The sequence below is a fragment of the Euprymna scolopes genome, chromosome 14, assembly GCF_053919585.1.
Source record: "Euprymna scolopes isolate OS-2025 chromosome 14, ASM5391958v1, whole genome shotgun sequence".
Lineage (NCBI taxonomy): Eukaryota > Metazoa > Mollusca > Cephalopoda > Sepiida > Sepiolidae > Euprymna > Euprymna scolopes.
The window spans coordinates 49,135,386-49,163,244 of NC_136495.1; the positions used below are offsets into that span (position 1 = coordinate 49,135,386).

At 33.9% G+C, this 27,859-nt stretch overlaps 1 protein-coding gene across 5 annotated transcripts in view; it reads left to right on the forward strand.

The window, feature by feature from the left end:
* LOC145292989 (N-acetyl-D-glucosamine kinase-like) overlaps positions 1 to 27,859 on the forward strand; it is a 133,598-nt gene that overhangs the window by 11,299 nt on the left and 94,440 nt on the right. For 3 of the 5 annotated variants that reach the window (XM_080139238.1, XM_080139235.1, XM_080139237.1), the window contains exon 2: positions 23,937 to 24,021. Coding sequence is in view for 2 of the 5 variants with exons in the window: in XM_080139233.1 (XP_079995359.1) it covers positions 8,824 to 8,852; positions 23,937 to 24,021 (114 nt within the window). In the remaining 3 variants the exon portion in view is untranslated. Of the gene's footprint in view, positions 1 to 8,696; positions 8,853 to 23,936; positions 24,022 to 27,859 lie in introns of those variants that run through there. The other 2 variants (XM_080139233.1, XM_080139234.1) reach the window with 1 other exon arrangement.

The following is a 27,859-nucleotide window of genomic DNA, read 5'->3' on the forward strand; positions in this document are numbered from 1 at the left end:
TGAAACGGAAGTTACCAGAAATAAAACTGGGCAAGTCTCGCAGAAACGACTTTGAAAAATATTTATATTTTATTTAATATTTCAATAATTCGTGAGGTAAATTTATTTTAATAACATAAAAACATCCCTCGACTCTAAAGATGGGTTGTCTGAAAATTTCAAATAAATTGGTAACGTAGAAATATGGTTTTATTCACTTTTAATGAACCAAATTTACATTTTTATATATATATATATATATATATATATATATATATATATATATATATACACACTAGCAGGGAGACACGGCACACGGCATTGCCCAGGATCAAATGATGCTCAATGAATTGGACGAAATAGAAAATATGAACCACAACTGACTTCAATGTGAAAAAACAAACAGAAGGACACATTTTGATTGACACTGCCAGGCACATAAAGGATCATCGTGTGAAATTTCATAGAAATACCCCCCCCCCCCCCCGCCGTTTTCGAGTCCACAGGGAATGAACTCACACACACACACGCACACACACACACGCACACACACACACACACACACACACACACACACACACACACACACACACACACAGTTCCTTTTATATGAGAGTATAGATAAAAAAAATCAGTCCAAACTTTAAAGTCATGTAAATACATAAAAAAACACAACTTCATTTGTGAGAAATTCTACAATTATAAGCAAGCACCTCATTGGCTGATTTGGTCACCCACTGTCTTAGTTTAGACCAATCATATTGGTCGATGTTTTAACCGCCAGCGATGAGCTTGGCAGGTTTTTGATTGCCTTTTTTCTTTACAGACAGTTCCAGACATGAAGGAACACAGAACTCAACTCTCTATGGATATGAGGCATTTGGATGCCTCTAACCTTCGGTCTCCTTGAGACTTTATCTTAAAGCCTAAATGATTAGGCGAAGTTATTATTATATGTGTCTCCTAGAACTTTTTTAAAGGTCAGAATTATCCACCTGTCATTAATGACTTTTTACTGAAATGAACATTAATTATGAACTTCTGTAATATCGATTCAAGTTGGGAATTAAATTTTTTCATCAGAAGGCATCATACCAATGCCTTCAACAGCTGTAATTAATCCGATCTTCGAACAATGCTGTATCCGAATACCAGTTCCTGATGAAAATAAAAAACTATTATCTTTCGAGGTTGTTACCTGTTCTATTCAGAGGCAAATCAGGCGTTTCCTTTTTTGCAATGAAGAAAGAATAAAATTTGTGTCGAATTTTAGAGATATGCTTCTTTTTTTTTTAACATGATGGTCACCACTTATCAAGGCCTGGAAGCCACTTGGGGATAAGGGTTATTGCTTGTACAGTAATCAATGGAATAGTATGATAGTAATCGTTAGTATTGAAGATTTGATAAAGTGTCTTACTTAAAGGGGCGGTTCATCAGGAATTTGTTTATGTTGGACTTGAAGACATCCAAGTCGTAGTCAGGTAGGAGACTGGCAAACGGAAGAGAGTTCCACAGGCATGCATTTTCAAAAAAGAAACTTTGTTCATGGAATCTACATTTTTATTTAGGCACAGATAAAGAGTGGGGAAAATTATTGACATTGGTTTCAGCTAGACGGATGTTTATCGTGAAAGATTAGTGAGGGGGGGGCCAGAGATTGGAGCTCAGACGAACACTTGCCATAGAAATAACGATAAAACAAAGATAGGCTCGCAATGTCTCTTCTGTGGGAGAGAGGTTGCAGAGAAAAAGAAAAGGGCATCCCCCACTTAGCTACGAAGTCTATATTGTACTCTGTCAAGGCAGGATAGGCTGTTTTTAGCAGCTTCTGCCCAGATGTGGCAGCAGTATTTTTTTGCCACTTTCTTGGAGCTAAAGCAGGTGAGATAAAATATCTTGCATTGTTGGTTAAACAGGTGTTGACCAAAATGTATCCTGTTTGTTTTTCGCATTGAAGCCGGTTGTGATCCGTATTTCCCATTTTGTCCAATTTTCTAAATAATAAATTACAATTACAACGATTTATTATCCTCCCTGAAAAAAAAAAACAAAACAAGAAAAACAGACAAAAAAAAAAAAAAAAAAAAAAAAAGCAGTAGTCAATAATAAAAGCTAACTTAAAAAATAGTTTGAGAAAACTTAAAAAAAATTGCTCTTTCTAATGTTCTGACTAAAGTGACTTTTCTTTAAAATTTTGGTGCTTCTTCATTGTTAGAGCGAAATCCGAAAATCTAAATAGTGAATTTCAAGTAAAACCAATGGTATCTACTTAATTATCATGTCGCAAGAATGAAAATATCCAAAAATTATCAAAAACAATAAGATAGAAAATTAATTATTAATGAAAACAGTTTTCGTAGACAATCAGCAAACATTGAGTTTTTGCTAAAAAAAAAAAAATAAATAAACAGGAGAATTTCAATCAATAAAAGAAGTAAATATTTTCTGAAAACCTTGAAAATCTTAGGCCAATTTAACAGCTGAGACCGAGTCTGAGTACAATAGATGGAAATGTCTTTTTTGTACAAATATTTTTTGTTGAAAATTGAGTAAAAATGTTCATTACTTTTCCAGTGAGTGTGTTTATAGGCCACCAATCATCACTTCTATTCCAATCAAAGTTGATTTAAAATAAATAATAAATAAATGCTTCTATATAAAAAAAAAAAAATCTGAGTTAAGAGGACCTGAACGAGCTTGCCACCCCCTGCTGTGAAATGAATTCCTTTTTACATTTTCTTATTTTTTTCTGCAGATTATTGTCGATTACAGACTTAACTTTCATATTAGAAGGAAAATTTTTTAAAAGCTTATTTAATGATTTTTAACATGGTGGATCACTTTTCAATTATAATGTCACTTGTTCGCTGTGGTATAAAATTAAATTGCAATAATTCAAACTGAAATAATCTATTAAAAAAAAATTCATAAGGAAGAATGAAAAGAAATTGTAATAATTCGAACTGAAATAATAAGTTGTGCTGATTGACTGCAAAGTGGGGTATCAATTTAATAGAACGTTATAATTTAAAAGTGATCCCCATGTTAAAAGTCATTAAATACATTTAAAAAAAAGTTTTCCTGCTAATATGAAAATTAAGTTTGTTATTGACGATAATCTGCAGAAAAAAAAAGAAAAGAAAAAGGAAACGTGAAAAGGAATTAATTTTACGGCAGGGGGCAAGCTCGTTCAGGTCCGCCCTGAGTTGTAATCAATTAGAAATTTTAATTCGAATTGCCAGAATGCTTACATCAAGGAAACATAAATTTTCTACTTCATTGTAGACAAGCCACATGCGATCCTCTTGATTGGAACATTAGAAAGAAAAAAACACACACACACACACACACACACACACACACACACACACACTTTGATTTATTAGTGACACCATGCCACAAAGAAAGAAAAAGGGGGGAAAAAAGCACAAACGAATTCCATGTCTGATGAAAAAGTATGTCCTCGAAACTAGGTTGACTTTAAACTTTTAAATAAATAAATGATTATTTTAAAAAAGTCTATTATATTGGCTTCTAAAGTTACGATTTTGAAAACAAAGACTGTTTTGATAATCATGTCAAGCATAGATGAACGTCTATAGTTTGATTTCAGAAAGAATTGTTAATTTTTTAACGGTTCAAGGGGTGCTATATTTTTGGCATGGTGGTGGGTGTGGAAGGTCAGAGTGTTTTGTGTTTTACCACGGCCACCGAGATATAGAAGGCCTGTTAACTGAAAAATGCTTGCAGACAATGTAGGTAAGATTTGTCGAGCTGTTACTGTCGATACTATATGATGGCCGGATGGCGTTTTTAAAAAAAGCATTAAAACATGCGAAAAAAGAAAGGAGCTCAATTCGATTATAACGAAACTGAACTTTATTCAATATAAAATATAAATATTATCGATGTAAAATTATGTAATTTTAAAGCAATATACAATCTAATACTGATAAAACTGAATTTTGAATTTAGGGAACAGACAATTAAAGAAACATAAAACACAAACAATTCTTGGCCTTCGGGACAAGATCACAGTGTAGTATCTGTTCTGATGCTACAATTCACCTATTCTGTCCTCGGCCGGTGGAGGAGAAATCTTTCATGACTAGGACAATTTTTATTTTTGTTCTTATCCAGACTACCCCTTATTGGGGACCTGGATTTTCCCCACAAGATTATATGATGTTTAAATAACTATTACTTTTAATACAGGAATTATATTTAAAGTTTTGGTTTTCTGTTCTTGTATGTTCATTTTTCCCCATGTTTTTCATCAAAATGTGTAGCATATTTTCATCAGTTACATGGTTAGGAATCCTAGACTCCGCTATAGTCTTGATTTTCATATCAGTGCAGAATACATGAATACGGAAATGAAGCTCATGTAACTACTAAAAGACAATCATACCATAATGGGAACATTGGTTAAAAACTAAGAAAATATAGTAAACATCTACGATATTTAATCAGGGTGGTGGTGAAGTTGGAAGGGGACATTATTATTATTATTTCACTCACTAGGACTTGTCTCACAAGGCTATCATCAGTGATCGCTCACTTGCAGTAACTTGTGGTATTCGCTGGAGACCAAGTGACAACAAGTCTCCCCAGATTTCCAATGTTCTCCACATCTTGACCACTCATACAGATGATTGCATGCAACAGCCGTTTGCCATTCATTTCTTGTTGGCATCGGCCATTGGTGTTTCCAAAATGCCTCTCCAAGGTACCAGATTTGAACTACTCACGTTCAGTGGAGGTCTGGTTAATACTCTCCCACCTCGAACTTTCCATCCTCCCTGACCCTTCACAACTAGTTGGTGTGGCGCCAGTTGATATCATCTACAGTTTTTTTTTTGGCACTTTACAGGGAACGTAGACCCTGCATAAACGATTTTTAATTTAATGGCTGCTCCCCGAGGTTTTCTTTCACTTTCTTTGTATATATCTCATATCTCATACATTTTTTTGTAATCGAGCATGTATTTTTATTTTTTTAATTCTTTTATTTTTTTGATTAAATTTGATTCACACTTTTATTTCATGCTTGTTTTTTAATTTATTTTCATTTTGTTTTAATTTATTTTATTATTATATTATATTTTCTACACTAATATTTTTAGTTTTTGTTAATTCATTTTTTCATACGTAATCAAATAATGCTTTTGGCCTTTTTTTGCCTCAAATAGTACCTTCAAAAAAGTTTTCATGATTAAATAAACCAATGAAAACCTTTTGTGTATGCACTTTTTAGGGAGCAATAGGGTCTACATTCACTGTGAAGTACCTTTATTTTTATTATTATTGTTGCTGTTTTTGTTGTTATGATAATAATAATAATAATAATAATAATAATAATAATAATAATAATAATAATAATAATAATGGTGGTGGTATACACACCGTGCTATATATTAGATAGGACTTTCAAGTTAAATTAAATTTTTATGGTATCTTTTTTTTTCATTAAATTGTTAGGTGAAAGTGCAGAATAGTTAGAAAGCTCCCCACCTCTCCTGTTAAGAATGGCTTTTTAAATAACGTTATTATTTCAGCATGGTGCGTACAACATTTATTTATAAGATAAAACACAAGAAAATATGTTAACTAAAAATTAATGTGCTCTTTATTTTTACTTCATATCAAAACTTTCATTAAAATTGATTAGTTAATGAATTTTTAAGATGAATTTGTGTTCGTATGTCTTATGAGAGAATAAAGAATTTCCTATTTCATTTCCCATTTCATGATGTAAATTATTTACAAATAAAATGTTATAAAACAAACAAAAAAACACTTTTAAGTTTTAAATATATTTCAAAGCTAAAATATTGAATTCATGGATCGCTTTAGTTAAAAAACAAAACAAAAAACAAAACAACAACAAAAATAAAACAAAAAAACTGTCATGAAAAATGCTTCTAACTTTAAAATATTTGGAAATACTCAATGAAAAGTTTTATTTATTATTAAAAGAACGGACTGAAAAATATTCTCATAAAAATTGTTTGTTTTGCAGTTGAAAAAAATAAATAAAATGAAATATTCGACTTCCTCCAATAGAAATAAAAGTTCTTTCGATAGAAATAAAAGATAAAAATCAAGTTCACTTACTGTTATATTTTGATAGATTAAAATTATCCCAATGTGCAATTATGATAATTGTAATAATAATCAAAATGGAGAATTGTTTTTTCTCTTTAGAATAAAAACATATAATTACAACAGCCACAATATAAGGTGATGAAAAATATTTTTCATGGCCATGTGGTTGAACACCGGAAATTTTTTGCACCTTCGTGCCTTTACCTAAGCTGTGGTTTTACTCAGGGTATAGTTAAGATATAGGAAAATTAAATAATGAGGAATGACAACAGGACACAAGCGTTTAGTTATTCATCTACGATGTACATGAGACCTTTTATTGACGCCGCCATGCATTCGTGCCTTTACCTACATGTTGATCTGGTAATGACATCACGCTATCATGTTCACTGGCCTGCTCTCTCGGTAGCTGTGATTTTACTCAGGGTATAGTTAAGATATAGGAAAATTAAATAATGAGGAATGACAACAGGACATAAGCGTTTGGTTATTCATCTACGATGTACATGAGACCTTTTATTGACGCCGCCATGACAGTGCACACCTCGTCTCCACTCGTGGAGAGCTAGGGTCAGCAATAAATATTATGTTAAAATTAGGTTAATTTTTATCACTTTTACTAAAATTAGGACACAAGTTTGGGAATATTGTCAAGAAAAACAGTACGCGGAGAGCTCAGATCAAAGATAACTCTACCTTAAGTTAATATGTTATTTATTTATTTTTAATTTATTTATTATCATTTTTTAAATTTATTTATTTTATTATTCAAGCTGGAAGTCCTTAAATCTACAAGGTAGTCGTCTGTTATGGACAGGTTTAGACTTTGTTCTGCATTATCTCTGTCGCTTGCGGGGTTTTATTCTCTATTTGCATTCTGGGTGCGAAAGGTAGTGCTGGCATTATTTGTGTTGGCTTTCAGGGTGTACTAGGTTGGGTAGGATAAGCGATTGTGAGGCATACTGCTGCCGTTGACCACTATGCAGTATTGTCTCTCAGGGAAGGTTTCAAAAACTTTGCCTGTGTTGTCCCAGTGTAGGAGTTTGTGTCCATGTTGATTTTGAATTGACATGTGTTCCCCGATTCTTAATGGGTTGAGTTGTTGCCTGTTTTCAGTAAGTTTGGTGTTGTTGATGAACTGCTAGTTGATGGCCCTCTCGCGCATATTGGTGAGTTCCAACCATTCATGGCAGGATTTTGTTGGGTTTGGTAAGTGGTCATTCAGGGTACGAGTGAATAGAAATTCTGCAGGTGATGCACCTATGTCGGGTGGTGGTGTGTTGTGATGGAGTAGAAGTGCTTTTGCCATTTCATCTGTGTCCAGTGAACTATTGGGGCTAATGTTTGTTGTTAGTATCCACTTCATGTGCTTGACAGCTGCCTTGGCTCTGCATTGCTTTGCGGTTAATAGGCTGATGACACTCAGAGAGATATGCTCCATGTTTTGAGAATTCATTGAAGTTGTACAGGGATCCACCATTATAAGCAGTTTCTTCTAGCACACCATAATTCACAAAGTATCTGCATAGAACTTGGCATCTTGGTGTATTGAAGATACCTTTGTCCAACCTGAATATCTGTCAGCATATATAAGTAATCTCTGCCAAAATGGTGGGAGGTGTCTGGTGAGAGGTATCTCATAATCCAGCAATAATTTGGGACTTGATCATATCCTCGAAGAATGACGTCATGCATTGTTGGTTACTATAACCTCATTGTCTTTTGAAGGTGCAGAGCATCACTTGTGATTTCAGCCAGGAAATGAAAGATGTAATCGTCTTCCCATCACTCTGCTTCATCACAAAGAATTATTAACAGTATAACTCAGGGTGGACGGTTTTCACTTCAACAGTTTTAATATACCCGAGCAGTTGTTCTGCCATGTCATCATACAGTACATGTGGACCAACAAAATTGAATAGCATTTCATTAAGGGATGAACTGCATGTGGTTCGTAGCTTGTTTCGGGTTTCGGTAAGGTCAGTGAGTTGTATCATTTCCTCATAGTGTAGACACGCATCTTGGAATATAACCCATCTATTATCCGATGAGTCGGGTTCAATAATTGGTCACATGGGTTTCACATGTGGATGGTGCAACAATGAGGTGGGGGCATGTTACTCGGTGGGCAAAATATGGGCCATGAAGTTCGTAATTTGTTCTTGCATAGCAAGCTGTTGTTGTTGCATTTGCAACATGAAAGTCATCGGGTCAACTTCAGTGTACATTGGAGGTTCGTTTGGCTTAGATATTTTGAGATATTATTAAAATTGTGGTGCTAGTGTGCGTCATTTGGCTTTGTTGTGTTTTTTTCTTTTTTTTGTACCTAACTTAGGATGAGTTGTATCTTCCTTTTATTGTTGCTTTAATCCGACTTCTGACACCATATACATTTAAGATAAAGAAACATTACATAACGAGGATTGACAACAGTACACAAGCGTTTGATTATTCATCCACGATGTATGTGAGATCTTTTATTGACTCTGCCATGACAGTGCACGCCTCTCCTCCACTCGTGGAGAGCTCGGGTCAGCAATAAATATTATATTAAAATTAGGTTAATTTTTATCACTTTTACTAGATTTAGAACACAAGTTTGGGAATATTGTCAAGGAAAACAGATGTTAACAGAATTGATTGGAGATAAATAAACCCTTAATCCATCAGGATTGAATTGTTTCAAAGTTACTCAATTCATAGCAAAACGTTTTTAAGCACTTACTTGGAAGGATGGCTAACCTATACGCAGGAATTGAAGGGTATTTTTTTCATCACTTTTATATTTTTTCACAGTCTATTCGATTTGATGTCATTTTCTAAAATCATGTAGGATATTTTAATTCATTTTTGATTAAATTATAAAAAGAATTTCTTTCCTAATAGGTCCTGCACTGTCTGTCAAACTCTATCCCCTGTCACATCGCCACAGTGTTGCATCTCTATGTTTATTTTACAGGTACTTCCATGAGATGTGCTCTGATAAATGTATTGTACATGTACTCCCCCTCAATATAAATACTCCAACTAACATGAATAGCAGCAAAATCCTACCTCTTCACTATAGTGATCCCTAGATGCCAGAAGGCTTTCTATTTTAATATCTTCTTTCCTCAAACTAATCGCCTTTGTAAATCTTTCTTTGTTCTTGTTTCTTGAAAGTACGAATATGTGGAAATTTAAATGTAATGTGAACAAACATACATCTTGCTACACAACTCCCAACATCGATTGCCCTTCTATAAATCTGGATCCTATCACAAAGTAAAGAAACAAAAAAAAAATAATAATGAATCTTTTTTCTATTATTTGAATCATTCGGACTATTTTCATCTTGGTTGTTATTTCAAAAAGATTTTAATGCGTCATTGAATTCCTGGAAAAAGTGCATTGAAAATGGTTGCGATTCTATAGAAGAATAAATTCTGGAGTACAAAAGTTTGCTCGTTTTGATGGTACCACTGACGTCTTCATAGTTCTTTAACTTTTTTGGAACAACCCTTGTATCAAATGAAAAATAGTTCTATTTAGGATTCTATTAAGTTTATATATTTTTTATATGTATGCACGTGTATAAATTATGTATAATTTTTTAAATGTTTTCTTTTTTTACGATATTAAAGTGATCAGTAAGACTTTTCAGAAGCAACATCTTTACTAGTCTTAGCCATGAACTACTAATAGATTTGACTGTGGACAGAACAATTACTGTACTTTGAAGTATTTATTTGGCACACAAAAAAAGAACAAGTTTTACAAATTAGACATAAGGCCATTAAAAGTGTGGGGTTTGTTAGCAATCTTATGTTATTTTTACCTTTATTTTTATTGAAACAAAAGTTGTAATGATTTATTTTTAATTATCTTTTCTTTGCAGAGGTGGGGGGGAGTCTGTCTAGTGCTCAATATCCGGAGAATAGTTTCTTCTCTTTGTAGCCCTTCTGCTGAAATATCTGGCGGAGAGGATATCACATACTTCTTTTGGGGGCGATTACATTTACATGTTTTCATCCGTTCTTTTATTTTTGTTGTGGGGGTATCCACGTTGCCCATGATGAAAATGATTAGTATACAGGTGTGTTTCAAACAGAACTTCATATCAACCCAGGCAACGCTGGGTACCCATGCTAGTATATATATATATATATATATATATATATATACACACACACACACACACACACACGCACACACATATATATATATATATATATATATATATATATATATATATATATATATATATATATATATATATATATATGTATACACACACACACAAAAAAAATAGAACACTTTGATCAAAGAAGTTATTGTCACGGGAAATAATTCAAATTATGCTTTAAATTTTTAGTTATTGTCAAGGGAAGTAATTTAAGATAGAGTTATACCCCTTGAAATGTATATCTAGTTTTCAAAATCGAAATTACAAACTTATTTGTTTTTTTGTTTTTTTGTATAAATGTGTTTTCGGTGTTTGTGTAGATTGATGATCTTTTAAACCGACTTAATACACGTGAAAGCACCATTATGTACTTAGTGTCATGTCGAAATTAGTATAAATTACTCCCTCCTATCCAAGTTACTAGTGCATATTACTAACCGGATTTCTAGCAGTGTCAGATGTCGCCATTAAAAATGAGTGATAAAAATTTGAATAATTAGACTCACTGTCTTTTGAAGCTTATAACTACTTGAAAAATGTAATTTAAAACCTAATTTTTTTTTCCAAAAAAGAAGCAAAGCCCAAATTTAAAAATAATAGATGGTTTAATAGAAAAATATGCAATATTTCTTTTAAATCGGGTTTCATTCAAATAAATGTCAAGAAAATCAACGAATTTTAACTTCAATTTTTAATTTTTTAATTTTAATTTCAACGAATATAAAAGTATATATAAATTCCAAAAAATAACTTACCTATAAAAAATAATAATGAATGAGTGCTTCCATTCTTCATTGTTAAGAATTTATTTATATTTATATTTTATATTCCATGTACTTTGTAAATAAAATAATTTTTAAGCAAAGATTAAAAAATACCGCGATTTTAAATTGTCATATGAGAGGTTCACAAACGGAGTTGTCTCTCTTTCTTCCAGTTGAGAAATACGAAGGACGAAAACCGTCATAGTTAATTATTTCAAAAACGTAAAAACAACACATTAGACCAAATATATTTCCTGGTAGTAACTATATAAAGAAACAAACATTTGAAGTGCTGATATCTGTCTTATCTCCCCTTTGAATTTATGACATGTGTTTGCTGTCAACAATCAAATTAGTCAATATGGGTCACAGTAATTGAAAAATGATCACATTTCACACATCAAAGTTTACTTTAAAAAAAACAAAAAAACAGACAACAAATTTTCCATTTTTTTCTTTTTTATTCTCTTAAAGAATTACATGAGTTTTTGATTTAAAATATTCTATTTCTTCTTTATGCAATGATTTTTTTTTTAATCTAAAAAAGCAACAACATTGAATGAAACAGAAAAAATTTATGTAGGTGTCCAATTTTTACAGGACAATATTTCCAAAATATGAGGTTTCACTTAAAAAAAAAAAAAAAATCAACGCGTTTTTTTATAAAAAGGTTTGAAACTTTTGACTTTACAGGTAAATTTGCACATAACTATTCTTTTGTTTTTATTTTAAATTAGATTATTTTATTTATTGATCTTTTATCTTCAATTTGTGATATATAAACCTTAGGTGAGAAAATTAATTATTTTCTTTTTAATAGGCATTTCAAAATGGGGGGTGTGATTTAAAAAAAACCGTTTGTCTAGAACATTATATTCAGTTTATTGGAAAGAGCATAAAATTTCACATTAAACCTGAAAATATCTTAAAAATTGAACCAATAGAAAAACTTTGATAAATTTTTAAATTGAAAAAATTTAACTCGTAAAATTCAATTCATTTCATTACGTAGAAAAAAATGGCTGCCTGAGCACGCATGCACTTTGCAAGCACGTTTATAAAAATAAAAAATAATATTTCTATTATTTTTTTAAAAAACTTTAATAGTTTATTTTGGAAGTATATTCCATAAAGAAATTAAACAACCCACTTTAAAAAAAGAAATTAGGAGCTTTGTATATTTTATTTGCAGTTTTGTGTTAAGTGTGTCAAAAATTCCCAAAACATTCTGGTACACCTACCGGATTTCTATAAATGTCCGCTTGAGTTTGCCTAGGACCTGACGTAAACTGCCGGAACATACCGCATGCTGTCGAGCAAATCTTAAAACCACTAGTAAACAGAAAATAACAATATTCATTGGATTCAAATTACAATGAAAAATCAATAAAACAATCTACCAAAATTTTTATTAACAACAATCAACCGAAATTTTTATTAAAAAAAATATTGTTTTTTTTTTTGTACATAAGTAGAAACATATATTTTTTCTTGCGTGATTATAAACTACATTTTGGTGGCTTGTTAGGTTTAGGTGTTAAGATTTAGGGTTAGGGTTAGTTTCTTCAGTCGGTAACTGTATGTTCCGAGGCCACCCCACATTATCTTCTTAAGATTTTTTTTGTGGCTATGTCCTGCACCTTATTTCAGATAATATCAGTTTGTTCTGCTGACAGCACTCTATGACTTACTTCAAACTCTGTACTAACTCGTACAGCATAGTTAGCGTGCTGATCATGCCTGGAAGTGCACAAGCATATGAGTTGGGCCTACCTGTGGTGAAAAGCTAACCTGAGACCTTTCGATTGTAAATCAAGTCTACTAATGAGCTGCAACCATCCTACCCCAAAACGACAATTTAGTTTCACACAACGGCTATAAAAAAGTCATTTGGGGGGCAGTTGAAAAATATTGCTCTGATAACACATCTCACGTTATTGCATTTTGTATCGTGGCATGTCAATTTGACGAGATTATTTGATGTTGCTCAGAAACGCGGTGTATCGATTCAATAATATTGTTCAGTGGCATGTTGATTCGGCGATATTGTTCAGTGGCATGTTGTGTCAGTTGATGGTGTTGCTCGGGAATGTATGTGTCGCTTCAACGATATTGTTTGGTGGTGTTGTTTGTTGATTCGATGGTATTGTTTAGGATTGCGTGGACGAATTTGTTCAGGACTGTGCTGTCACTTGTGATATAAATATATATATATTTTTTGGCGCTCTCTCTTTCCTCATAAATAACAAGCTATTTTGGCCATCATGGCCTTCGATCCAAAGCTCATACCTGTATTGGATGGCAGTGAATCTGGACAGTCAATAGTGGACTGGTTAGGAAGCTGAACTAATATGTCAGCTGAGTGGGGTGAAGCGTCTCGAGTGCATCATTCCGATGTGTTTGTTAGGTGGTGCATATGCTGTGTACCAGCAATTAAGTGATGAAAAGCAGGTCGATTTTAAGTGTATAAAGCAAACACTGTATTTGCTTTGGATCCTTTTGCTGCATGAAAGCAGTTTGCAGCACGCCACCTTCAATCAGGTGAAACAGTCGACGTGTTTTTGGCAGAACTATGCAGGCTTGTGGTCTTGTTTGGTGGCATATTGGATCAACGTCTACAATGTGCATTCATTGCTGGAATGCCAGAACATGTGGAAGACTTGTTACGAGCATCCTTCCAGATAGATAACCTAGATCTATCACACGTGCTGGCACGTGCTTGTGCCATTTTAAAGAACTGCATGGGAGTTTCAGAGCAAGCTGCATTAGCCGCACGGTCAACACAAATTACACCTAAGGAGACAAACACTTCACAGCGGTGTTACAAGTGTAATGGACTCAATCAGAGAGCAAACGATTGCCTACTGGATGGTGTGATGGGAAGAGATGTTGGTGTCAAGCTCGACAACCTATCATGTGTTACCGATGTCAGCGGCTAAGGCACATTGCTTGATTTTATCCGAGCAAAGGGGCAAGAATTCAGTACCAATCTCATCCCCAAACTGGTGTAAATGGCACATTACCGGTTATTACTGTTCACATCAATGGACTACCATGTACAGTTCTAGTGGATACTGGATGTACACAGTCATTGGTGTGCAAGTTGTGTTGCAAGGAATAGACAAGGAAAGTGACCCTGGTGCTCACAGCAGATGGCAGCACACTTAGATGCTGTGGAATAGGAATGGTGCAATTGAACCTTGGTACAACACGGAGCATTAGCATAGAAGTCTTAGTTGTAGATGGATACTTATTGAGATTTGATTTATTGCTCGGGCTGGACGCAATCAAGCAACTGGGAGGAGTAGCTGTGTCTAGTGCAGATGAGGTGGCTTTTCCACAATTCAGTAAGACCAATTTTGCTGCTATCGCCATTACCAAGCCTGACTTCTCAGCAGAATATGAACAGAACACTCAGAAGTGGACCACATTGTGGAAATGGGCTGGCGACCAACCTCCACTTACATTTAGAAATAGACTTGCAGAGTATCCAGTCCCAACACCAATTCGTGAGGAATATGATCATGAACTGGAGATGTGGATCGATAATGGTTGGCTGGTGCCATATCCTGAGGACGAACTTGATCCTCCAAAAGGTCTAATCCTCCCCATGGCTGTTGTGCACTGTGCAGGAGAACAAACAGAAAGTTTGATCCATTATGGACTATCAGGAGCTAAATGAGTATGTGGACGTGCATACGGCCAACATGATGTTTGCTTACAAAAATTGAGGGAATGGCGACAACAGGAACTAAACGTTGCAGTGCTACATCTATGCCGAGGCTATTTGCAAGTACATGTTGACAAATCTGTGTTGCCGTTCCAAACAGTAACAGTGATATTGTCTTACCCGCCTCGGATTTGGGCTTAACATTGCCCCTTTAATAATGCAGACCATTGTTAATACCATCCTCAGCCAGGATAAGACTATAAACGCAGCTACATCTTCACATATTGACAACATTTTTGTGAATAAAAGTGTGTATTCTGCAACCTGTGTCAAGGAACATTTGGAGAAGTTTGGTCTGGAAAGCAATACCCCAGAACAGCTGAGACTGAGCTCACATGTATTGGGATTACGTGTCCAGGAGGAGCATGGAAAATTGCTATGGCAGCATGGAAGAGACCATTCGGCAGTGGCTGATGGACTTACTTGCTGAATTGTATTTTCAGTGTGCAGAAAACTAACCGGTTATTTCTCAGTGTGTGGTTGGTTATGCGTTGCCACAGTGTTTGTGAAACAGAGAGCAAATATGATGATGACTGGATAGAATGATGAAGTGCGAGACAATCAAAAACATTTGTTTGAGAGCAGCCCAGAACGATCCAGTGAAAGGTGACTAGTGTATCTGTGGAGAAGATGTTACAGTGTGGGTGAACGCTAGTTCTATTGCTACAGACGTGGTTGTAGAAAGCAATGGTTCCATGGCAGAGGACGCAAGCTGACTCCAAGCAGTGCATGGAGACAAGCACATAAATTTAGCTGAGCTTGATACTCTGCTGTGAGGCATCAACCTTGCATTACAGAGGAAAGTTAAAACTATACATCTACAAACGGACTCTACCTGTGTATATCAGTGGATAACTGACACCTTGTCCGGACAGACGAGAGTGCACGCCAAAGCAGCCTCGGAAACATTAATTGGGCGTCGCTCTCCATGCTCTGAGATTTAGCTTAATTGTGTAATCAGTGACAAACTCACCTCATCAGATAAGGAAACCCCACTGCTGTAGAAAAAACCAGATGAAGAAAGCTCCTCAGAAGATGATGCACCCAATGATCCAGAGCAGGAAGAGTTTAATGATGCAGTTGATGCAGGCACCACTGAAGAAGATCCTGAGCCTGTACCTTTAAGGCGAAATACCAGGAGGAAACGGCTTGCCCAGCATTGTTATTTGTGTGATCTCGAGATCAGGGAGGAGTGTGCCGATCATGCACGGAAGTGCACAAGTGTATGAGTCGGGCCTACCTGTGATAAAAAGCGAACCTGGGACCTTTCGATTGCAAATCAAGTCCATTAATGAGCTACATCCATCTTACCTCAAAGTGATGATTTAGTTTCGCCCAACGATTATAAGAAACAGCCGATATGTCACTTGAGGGCAGTTGAAAAATATTAAAAATATTACTGTGATAACATGTTTTTTGCATTATTGCATTTTGTATCGTGGTGTGTCGATTCGGTGAGATTGTTCAGTGTTGCTTGGCAATGTGGCGTATCGATTCAACAATATTGTTCAGTGGCATGTTGATTTGACGAGATTGTTTGATGGTGTTTCGTGTCGGTTGGCGGTGTTGCTTGGGAATGTGTGTGTCGATTCAATGATATTGTTCGGTGGTGTGGCGTGTCGATTCGGTGGTATTATTCGGGATTGCATGGACAAATTTTTTCAGGACCATGCCGTCACTTGTGATTTTTTTTTTGGTGCTCTCGCTTCCCTCATGAAGCAACAGTTAGATTAATTGCATCTCAATGATTTAAAATTAATAACTAAAAAGTTTTTTTTTGTCCTTTTCTTACAATTTATCAAAAGCAGTCTACTTGGCTTATATGAAAATCGTGTTTGTTGTCGCATTCTGATTGGCTGATCAACTTGACCAGCATGTGGCATATTTCAGCAGTTTACATAAGTTTCCAGTCCAGCCCTACTAGACATTTACGAGAATCCATTACATAATATGCACTGGTATGAAAATTGATGCAGTAGAAAAATAATTACAAGTAAAAATAGAATTTACCGAATTGTTTCGGGTTTTATGTTATATTTTAATGTTGAAGAACTGTGTGACAAATTCAGTGTGACAAATTGACTTATCTAGGCTTAAATTGACTTAAATTAAGGGCCCACCGTTTTTATATAGAACGTATTTGTGGGTGATTTTTTTCTTAAAATACGTTTAGCACATCTTCTATTGGATCATTTTTCGTAATTTTGGGAATTAATACTTATTTCCGCATGCACGTAACTACATAATACTGTTTTCACCTGAAATGCTTAAAAAAAGATCACAAAAGCAAGCACCGAATTTTCAATTCTTTTTTGTATGGATTAAACGTTTTAAAATAGATTTATATTCATTTTATTTTTATTTTTGATCTCTTAGAATTTGATTCTATTTAAACCTAAACTTATTCTGAAACAAGGGAAATTATTTTTATCGATGAAAATAATTAAAACATTTTTATTTTACTTTTACTTACAATTTTAAGGGAGATAACTTTACTATTACTTACAATTTTAAGGGAAATAACTAATCTCAGCTTGTTTTAGATTTTTTTTTTTCAACAGTAGATTTTATGTAGATTGTGTGCATATAAAATATTTCATCTTTATTTTAAAAGAATGACATAGGAGGCAATAATTGTGGAGGAATGGTGTTAAAAGGGGGAGATAAATACCAGCAACGTATAAATTGAATGGCCGATCCCCAAAATGTAAAAGACATATTCATCCCTCCAATCAATCAAAAATTCACCAAAATTCAAGAAATCAACCAATTTTAATGAAATCTGCAGTGTTTATTAAGTAACGGTCACAGAATCTAATATATATATATATATATATATATATATATATATATATATATATATATATATATATATATATATATATATATATAAAATAGCGAAAATGTATTTTGTGTAAACAGATACATCTTTACTAAAATGATATTTCTAATTACTAAAAGCCAAATAGAATTAAAAACAAAACAAAACAGACGTATGAATTTTATTTTGATTTTTTATGAAAATAACGCATCGCATATGTTAACAACGGAAAAAATTCTTGTATATTACGAAAAAGCCCTTAATATTCGTGTTAATGAAATCAATATATTGAACTATAATAATTCCAAGAAAATTAAATCAATATATTAAACTATAAAGATTCCACATTATTTCGACATCAGTAAAATAAATGAATATAAGATAAGTTTGTAACTTTCATTAATGAATAATCGCTTTGTTTGAAAGTTGAATTCTATTTAATCATTAATATAGAATTGTTTTAGTTTATGATTTGAATGAATAATAAAATCTACAACTTACAAGTTAAATGCTCTAAGAATATTGTCCTTGCATTATCTTTTCAAATTATTATTTTAATAAAAAAGTAGTTTTCTGAGGAAAAGATTAGTCCCTATTTGAAACTATAAAGATGTCCCAACCTGCCTCAAAAACGACCTTAAAATCTACCTTCAATCGATATTTATTGTACATTTATCTAATTTTCTTACTTAGCCAAAATTATTGAATACTTTGTTATCGCATTATTTATTTGTTTCATGGTAAACAACTGATGATCCCTTGAAATATAAAAAAAATTGGTATTATAGTAAATTCGAGAGAGTTGATGCATTGATTGCAGGTGATTAAATGACTTACTGACTAAGTGTTTTTTTTTTTAACGAATGATAAAAAGTAGTTTTTTGTGTAGTTTCAAATGTTAAAAAACTTCAAAGACTATATATATATATATATATATATATATATATATATATATATATATATTCAAAGGTAGAAATGCTAAAAGCAGGATAAAAGTGCTCAATACATTAGTTCAGCTAAATATTATTTTTATTTTAAAACCTCAATTATTGATTTAATCCATTACAATTGTTTCCATAGACAGAAAATTTACTGTCTTCTTTGTCAGACAGCAAAAGTCAAAATGAGAAAAGGAAGAAAATATGATTTTTAGGATTACAAGTGACTATTAACAAAATAAGAGGAATATAAAGAGAATAAAAAGAGAAGAAGGAAAAAAGCATACTTTTGCATTGTGATCAAATTAAATTGAACTGTAAAGCAATGAGTGTGAGGGTTACATATTTGAAATGAATTGCACATGCCAAAACGTAAACGTTACCATGGCTTGAGTAAGAGGGTTTAACATACATGTAATGAAGTGTTGCCCAGGAGGCTTTTTAGGGCGCAATGTTAACATACATCTAGTTTATTGCATTCTAACATATGTCCTATATATATATATATATATATATATATATATATATATATATATATATATATATATATATATATATATATGCTCTAAATATGTTCAGTGGGAAAGCATTTATATGACAAATAGTTAACATACATCCAGTTAGTTACATTGAAGATACATCTTATTATTTATATTAGGTTCGCAACAATTGGGTGATTTGAGTAAAGGTTAAAAATACTTACAAAAATAGAGGGTTAATAATTAAGAAAGAAAAAGGCGGAAATATTGGGGTTAAAAAAATATTGGGTGAGTATTTGATGTGAATTGAGGGGTTGTTTAAATAATTAATGGGTTTAAATTTATACAAATAAAGACTAAAGAGAAAAGGGGTTATCTAAAAAAAATAAAAAGTTTTAAAATGACACTATAAAATGGAGTTTAGTGAGAATTAAATAGCAATAAAAATGATTAGAAATAGGGGTGTTTGGTTACAATACAATATGAATAATTAAATATAGGTTGATATAAAAGATGAGGAAGGTAAGAGCAATTTATGATGGGTTATATTTTTTTCGTATTAATAAGCTAAAGTGGGTAGGGTGATAATGTTAAAGTGTGCAGTTAGTATATTTAGGGAGTTATAGTAGACGAACTTTTGTAGGGTTTGAAGTTGCTGAGGAGGTGGGATTTGTAGTGTTTACAAATAATTGACATTTCACTTCTAAGGTTTAATAATTTATCTAAAATTATTAAACATTAGAAGTGAAACATCAATTTTATATATATATATATATATATATATATATATATATATAGAGAGAGAGAGAGAGAGAGAGAGAGACAGAGACAGAGACAGAGGGAGAGAGAAGGATAGATACTAAAACTGAGGAATATCTTAACATATATTTTGTGGGATTAAAATATAAACGTTAACTCAGAATTAGTATGATGATAGGTATACTTACACACACAAAACAATATTTACCCACACAAGTCCATGCACATACACATACACAACAAAATGAGACAAATCATCATTATCATCATCAGCATCAGCAGCATCATTTTTTGACTTAATATCTGTTTTACATGCTAGCATGTGTTGAATGGCTTTTAAAAATTGACTTCCAAACCAACCTATCTCTGCCCAGGTCTTTATTCATCCCCCTTTCTCTCAAGTCCATTCTTATCTCCCCCACCATGTTTTTTTAAACTTATCTCTGCAATAAACTCTGCCACCTCAACTGTTCTACATCTAGTAACCTAAGAACTTTCGTCTATTCTTTCAATGTGACCATACCATCGAAATCTCCTGTTATGTATACATTTTTCTATACTTCCCAGATTTAATCTTCCTCTGAGCTCATCAAATTTGAATCTGTCTTTAAGATTTACGTTACACATCCATTTCTCTCCATGCAACACATATCATATTTCACTTCCATATATCATCACACTGCATACATATGCTTGATAAACGCTTATCATGGTCGACAGTGGTAACGCTCTGCTGGTTAGTAATAATTGAACAATCGAAACAAGAAAAATTGTTCTTCACATTGAAAACATAACAGGAAAATAATAATAATAAAAAAAACATAACAGGAAAAAAATAAAATAATGAAAACATAACAGGAAAATAATAATAATAAAAAAAAATAATCAAACCTGCTTACGAGATACAGTCTATTTTTTTGGAGTTAGTGAACTTTAAGTAGACAACTCTATTTCTTTAATTGTAAATTTGGCAACTATTGGTTATTTTGAGTTCAGCTTGGTTTGGCAATTTTTCATGAAGAGACTGACATCTGAACAACAGTTGAAAATTGCAAATAATGCAAACAATTTACTGATAGAAATATCTAATGAACAAATAATTTCACGAAATGGACCTGTCAACTTTGGGTATATGTAAAGTCCCATATCTATGCTAATAAACCAGACACAGTAGACCATTCAACACGTTATAGTTGAACTACAGTTTAATTTATTTATTTATTTTTTTTACATAGTAGTCACCACTTATCAAGGCCCGGAAGCCACTCGGGGATAAGGGTTATTGCATGTACAATAATCAATGGGATAATATCGTTATAATCGTTAGTAATGGAGATTTGAAAAAGTGTCTTACTTAAGGGGGCGGTTTATCAGGAATTTGTTTATGTTTGACCTGAAGACATCCAAGTTGGAGTCAGGTGGGAAACAGGCAAATGGAAGAGAGTTCCACAGGCGTGCACTTCTAAGAAAGAAGCTTTGTTCATGGAATCTACGTTTTGATTTAGGCACAGACTTTATGAAAATTAGATCTCTAAATGCATCAAATATACCCACAAGCCATGGGGCCATATGCTCGAAATCGTATCTCTACAATTGTGTGTGTGTGTGTGTGTGTGTGTGTGTGTGTGTGTGTGTGTTCCTTCCTCATAGGTTTCGAAACGCCTGAGCTTATCTTTTGCAAATTTCACACAAAGGTAATTTATATTTCTAGCAGTGTTCTTAGATATGTTTTGTACAGAAATTCATCTGATAAGTATTGACAATCGAAAAATCCATCTTAAAAAATAGTTTTCTCTCTTATGGATAAAAAAGAAGAATTTTTACAGGGGAATATTTTACGTGACACTGGTGTAACATTGGCCGTCAATTTTAAGATCGTCAAGCCCAAATATCAGCTGATGTGATATTATAAATAAACACAGACAGAATTTGATGAACGACATTATCATTATTATTTTTAATTTTTTTTGCAAATTGCTCCACCGGGCAAATTATTCCTTCTAATATATAATATTCAATAGAGGATTGATTTTATAATAGCACATATGCAATCTGCATAAATTAAACTATCATTTAAGTGTATCATGTGACCGAGCAACGTTGAGCGTCCAGTTGGTTTAAATTATAAATGGCAACAATTAATCTTCGAAATAAACCTCATATTTATAAAATAGAAATACACACACATTTATATTTAATAGTAATCTATATTATTTCGCATGAGTTTGTATGTTTGTATGTGATTATGTATTTTTAACCAATATTTTGCAGTGTATAGTACAATCAGAAGATATATAGACATTCGCATATCTAATATGCATAACTTCTTTTTGAATAGTCTATAATTAATTAATGTTTATTGTTATTCATTTGTAATTTTACTGTGTCATTCCCCTGTATATTTGCAATAGTTTCGTCAATATGAATAATAATTAACTGGAGTAATATAATATAAAAGAATAAATTACAAAAGCTTTTATTAAACTATGCTCATTAATTATCATTATCAATGGAGATAATTTCAATGAAACTAAAATGTTTAGCTAGCTAAAAAGACATACCGATGAGTCATATGAGTTTACAGACGAGGTTGACTGCTCTCTCTCTCTCTCTTTCCCTCTTTCTCTCTATTTTTACTTTTGTCTACCCTTTCCGTTTCGCTGTCTCTCCATCTCTCTCTGTCTCTCTATTTTTTCTTTCTCTCTCTTTTAAAAACAGTTAGAAAATTTGGTGTTGTTCTTCATCACCTACTCTCCTCTCTTTTTTTTGCTAGATAGATTTTCTTTTTTGTTGTTTATGAAGCACATGATTTTATTTACAAAATAAAATAGCAAATAATAATAAATATGTATAATCTATATATTAATAGGATAACGTATGTGTTATTCATTTTGCGTGTCACGCTTACATCCAAATGACTGTTATTTAATTGTTATGGACTTCAATTTCTTGTAATAAATAATTTTTACTCAGAATTCTTGATGAGTTTTCATTTCGGTTTCGATTATAGCTGATGGCATTTAAATCATCTATTTTTTTTATAAATAATTTTACCAAGAATTCTTCATAAGTTTTGGTTTCGGTTTCGATTATAGCTGAAGGAACTCAAGTTATATATATATATATATATATATATATATATATATATATACATAGATTTTTTTCATAAATTTTGGTTTCAGTTTCAGTTGAAGCTGGTGCACCAAAGTCATATGGATATATTTTTTTATTTTTGAAATCGCAACTTTATAATATATAAAAATCGATAGAACATTAACTCTATAATAATATATATACAAAATCTGCAAGAATTAAAATATCATATTTAGGTGTATTTTATGACCGGCCTCAGCCGGTCGTCCCTGCTAGTTTAGATAAATACTTTTGCAGTTTTAACAAAAGAGCTACAATGATATCAGAGTGTCTCCATTTACGCTGAACATCTACAGAATGCCAACATCAATATATTACATGTGAATGAGTCGCCTGTGGAATTTCTATAAGTCCCGCTAGTTTGAAATAAAAACGTTACATTTTTTTTTATTATTATTTAAAAAGTTTTCACTTAATTAATTTTGTTTTGAACATTCTCCAAATAAATAAATTTAAAAGAAATGGAAGGAAAACAGCCATGCTGTCTTTTCTACTTAACTTATACTCTTATTTTATTTTCAGTCAATTTATGTTAAAAAAAACAACAACAAAAAACAAACAAACAGACAAACATTAAAAACTCTTAAGTTATGTCAAGTTTATATTGTACATGTGAAACTCTGAAAGGAGGATTAGGTTAGGCAAATACAGTTGCCATCCAAAAAAATCGAAAAAGAGACTAGCTAACGAAGAACGACAACTCAGTATTATTAGCATGTCTTTTAACAAGAAAATTATGAAAAGGTATTATCGTTCTTACTTAGCTAGCACATTTCTCATTATTTATAAAGATGGTGACTATATTTTTCCATCAAGTTGGCATAATACATTTATTCTAAATCAACTTTTGCCTGTTTTTAACTGGCAAAATGTCTCGTATAGTAATAATAATGTAATGAAAAAACTTTCCCAAATTTACTCCATCTGCTCCTAACAGCAGCCACACAAGCACCAGCCTCTTCGCCTAACAGAACTTCAGCACAACAAACAAACAAAAAAGCCAGGTTATAATAGGAATCTATTTCGTTCTGTTGCAGGGGTGGAACTCATTCGATTTTGGTGTTGTTGAATCAATCAGGAGAAATTGTTTATAAAGGAGAAGGCCCTGGATTAAACAAATGGGTAAGTAGGCCATCAAGCATGCAAAGTTTTATTTATAACACACACACACACACACACACACACACACACACACACACACACACACACACACACACACACACGTTTAAAGTTTTAAAAATTTACTAATGAGTCACCATTTGTCAATCTAGAAGCCACTTAAGCATAAAGGTTAATAAGATAATAATAATAATAATAATAATAATAATAATAATAATAATAATAATAATAATAATAATAGCAAAAGACATGTAAGAAACAAACAAGATAGAAAAGGATACGAAGGATAAGACGAGGAAAGAAAAATGGGAAGAGAAGCAGCTACATGGACTATTCATAAGGATGACAAAAGAAGAGACTAATGAAAACACTTGGGAATGGCTACAAAAAGGAAATCTTAACAGGGAAACTGAATCAGTAATAATAGTTGTACAAGATAACTTAATTAAAACCAACCACATCAAAGCCAGGATCGACAAGAAACAAAAAAAAAACCCCCAGCAAATGCAGACTCTGTGGACAAAGAGATGAAACAATAAACCATATAATAAGTGAATGCAGCAAACTAGCACAAAAAGAATATAAAAATAGGCACCATCAAGTGGGGAAGGCATTACATTGGCAATTATGCAAGCAATTGCATCTTGAACACACAGACAAATTGTACAAACATAAACCAGCAGCAGTACTGGAAAATGAAAGTCACAAGATCCTATGGGTCATGGATATACAAACCGATAAACTCATCCATGCAAGAAGACTGGATATCATAATAGTTAACAAGAAGAAAAAGTCCTGCCAGATTGTAGACTTTGCCATTCCAGCAAACTAAAAAGCAAGGAGACTGAAAAGCGGAGCAAATACACGGAACTAGCCAGAGAGCTCATATGGATCTGGAAAATGAAGAAAGTAAAGATACGAGGGGCGTGCAATAAGTAATGTCCCTGACCCACTTCCAGTTGTCTGATCTAGCTGAAATTTTGCATGTGCAATGATTTATATCTCTACGGTTTATGTGGCAAATTACAGCTCTGAACTGATTGTGGTTTCTGTTTTACAGGTGTTTGATCTGAGTCAGGTGTGAAATGGAGCCTGTTGAATGTCGAGCAGTGATCTGGTTTTTGTATTTGAAAGGACGCACACCACAGGAGACTTGATGAAATGAAAGAAACTTATGGTGATAATGCCCCATCATATGACCTTGTAAAACACTGGCATCGTGAATTCAAATATCAAGTTCAGGCTGCCATTTTGGAAGATTGGCGCATTACTATTCGCCAAATAGCCCAAGATGTCAAGATTAGTACAGGGTCTGTGGAAATTATCATTCATGACCATTTGCATATACATAAGGTGTCTGCCAGATGGATTCCCAGGTTGCTCACACTATTCCAGAAGCGAGAATGTGTCGAGTGCTCGAGGATGAATTTAGAGATGTGCCAAGAAGATGAGTCAAAGTTTTTCAAAAGACTGATTACACAGGATGAAACCTGAGTCCATTACTATGATCCAGAGACCAAAGCCCAGTCAATGCAGTGGAAGCACTTGGACTCACCACCTCCAAAGAAGGTAAGGGTGCAGCCCTCCACTGGCAAGGCAATGCTCACAGTCTTCTGAAACCAGGACGGAGTAGTGATGACAGATTTCCTGGCAAAGGGTACCACAATTACAGGAGCCTATTATGCTTCACTTTTGAGGAAATTAAGGGAAGCTATCAAAATCAAGATGCGGGGTAAAATCAGCAAACTACCCTCCTCCTGCAGGACAATGCTCCGGTCCACAACTCGCATGTCGCCAGATCAGAAGCATGGGCATGTGGTTATGAAATCCTCCCCCATCCTCTCTACTTTCCTGACCTTGCACCCTCTGACTTTCACCTCTTCCCAGCCATGAAGTTGTTTTTGAAAGGAAAGCATTTCCCAGATGATGCAGCCTTGATTTCTGAAGTCATGTCATGGTTGAAGGACCAACCTGGGGTGTTCTACAAAAACGGTCTCCAGGGCTGCATCAAACGATGGGAGAAATGCATAACTCTGGGTGGTTCCTATATAGAGAAAGACTAATAACTGTGCCAAGTTTCGTTGCTCTACTGTTATGGGAAGTGGGTCAGGGCCATTACATATTGCACGCCCCTCGTAACACCACTAATAGTAAGAGTGCTAGAAACGATACTGAAAAACTTTGAAAAAAAGATTGTGAAAGATTGGAATCCGAGAGATCGGAGAAAAGATACAACGAATTTCAATAATGAACACTTTTTTTATTTTATTTTTTTATTTATTACATTTTCACCCCAAACAAGGCACATTGCCACTTTGGTCTAGGGGCTACTATCAAAGGCAACAACTACTGGGGTACTATGTTGGGATTTGGGCAGCAAGATGTCGGTTCATGTTACACTTGAACTTCTCCATGTCAGTAGAGTTGGGGAAGCAGGAACCTGGAATGGAATTCCAGAGTTTAGCGGTTCTGGGGAAGAAACTACTGGAGTAGAAAGATCTTTTACATCTAGGGATCTCTACTGTGTGTGGGTGGGATTTAGCTGCCTGTCGGGTTTGTCGAAGGTGTCTACATCGTGGGGCACAAGTGTCTGCAGTTCGTCAGAGCATTCACCATTAAAATACTTGCAGAACAAGCAGAGGGATGCAACGTTTCGTCGATGGGACAGAGGCTGAAGCTTAGATGCCAGTTCAGGGCCTATCAGATTGGCGACTCTCTTTTGAACCTTGTCTAGGAGCGAGAGACTAGTAGCAGATGCACCAGCCCAAATGTGACAGCAATACTCCATACATGGGCGAATGGTGGCCTTGTAGAGCTACAAGATACTTTCGGGTGTTAGTAGTTTTCTAGCACAGTAGAGAGAGCCTACCTTCTTCGCAGCTGCCCTGGCAATGCTTTCAATGTAATTGTTCCAACTCATGTTTCCTGTGAATGTTAGGCCAAGCAGTTTGAAAGATGTACTCTCAGATAAAGAGTCACTGGCCATTGCTATTGGTGGCAGAGAAGGTTTCTTGTAATTATTGAAGGAAACAAGTTTAGTCTTGGCAGCATTGAATGTGACCATCCATTTTTGTCCCCATTCCACTACAGATTGGAGGTCATCCTCTAGTGTTTTTGCCATTTCTTTATATATGTGTTTATTTGTTTTCCCGTCATGCCTATTATAGAGTGTGGTGTCATCAGCATATATACCCATCTCAGAGGCAATTTTGTCGGGGAGGTCATTAATGAATATTAGCAACAATAGAGGTCCAAGGATAGACCCCTGAGGCACTCCTGCATTTATATCATATTGTTTAGATGTACGACCGTTGAGGACAACCTGGATTTTTCTCTTATCTAAGCAGGATTTAATTATGTTAAGTATTCTACCAGTGATACCGTTTGATCTAATTTTCCTGAGGAGACCCTCATGCCATACCCTATCAAAAGCCTTAGATATATCTAGAGCTATCGCTCTGCCTTCCTCCGCTTTGTCCAGTGAATGGTATATACGTTCAGAGATTACAGTGAGGATATCTGCTGTGGAACGGGCTTGTCTAAATCCATATTATTTGTCAGTCAGAAGTTTAGCATCTGTAAGGTGATGGACTAGAGCATGGTTAATTATGGTCTCAAATATTTTGGCGAAAAGTGGGAGGAGGCTAATGGGGCGATAATTTGCTGGGTCAGTTCTTTCGCCAGAATTCTTGAAAACTGGTACCACAGAAGCAGTTTTCCAACAGCCCGGAAAGCAAGATTCATTAAGGCATTTGTTGTAAAGTTTGGAGAGAACTGGAGCTACTTCGGCTGAGCACTCTTTTAATAGCACAGCCGGGATGAGATCGGGTCCACATGCTTT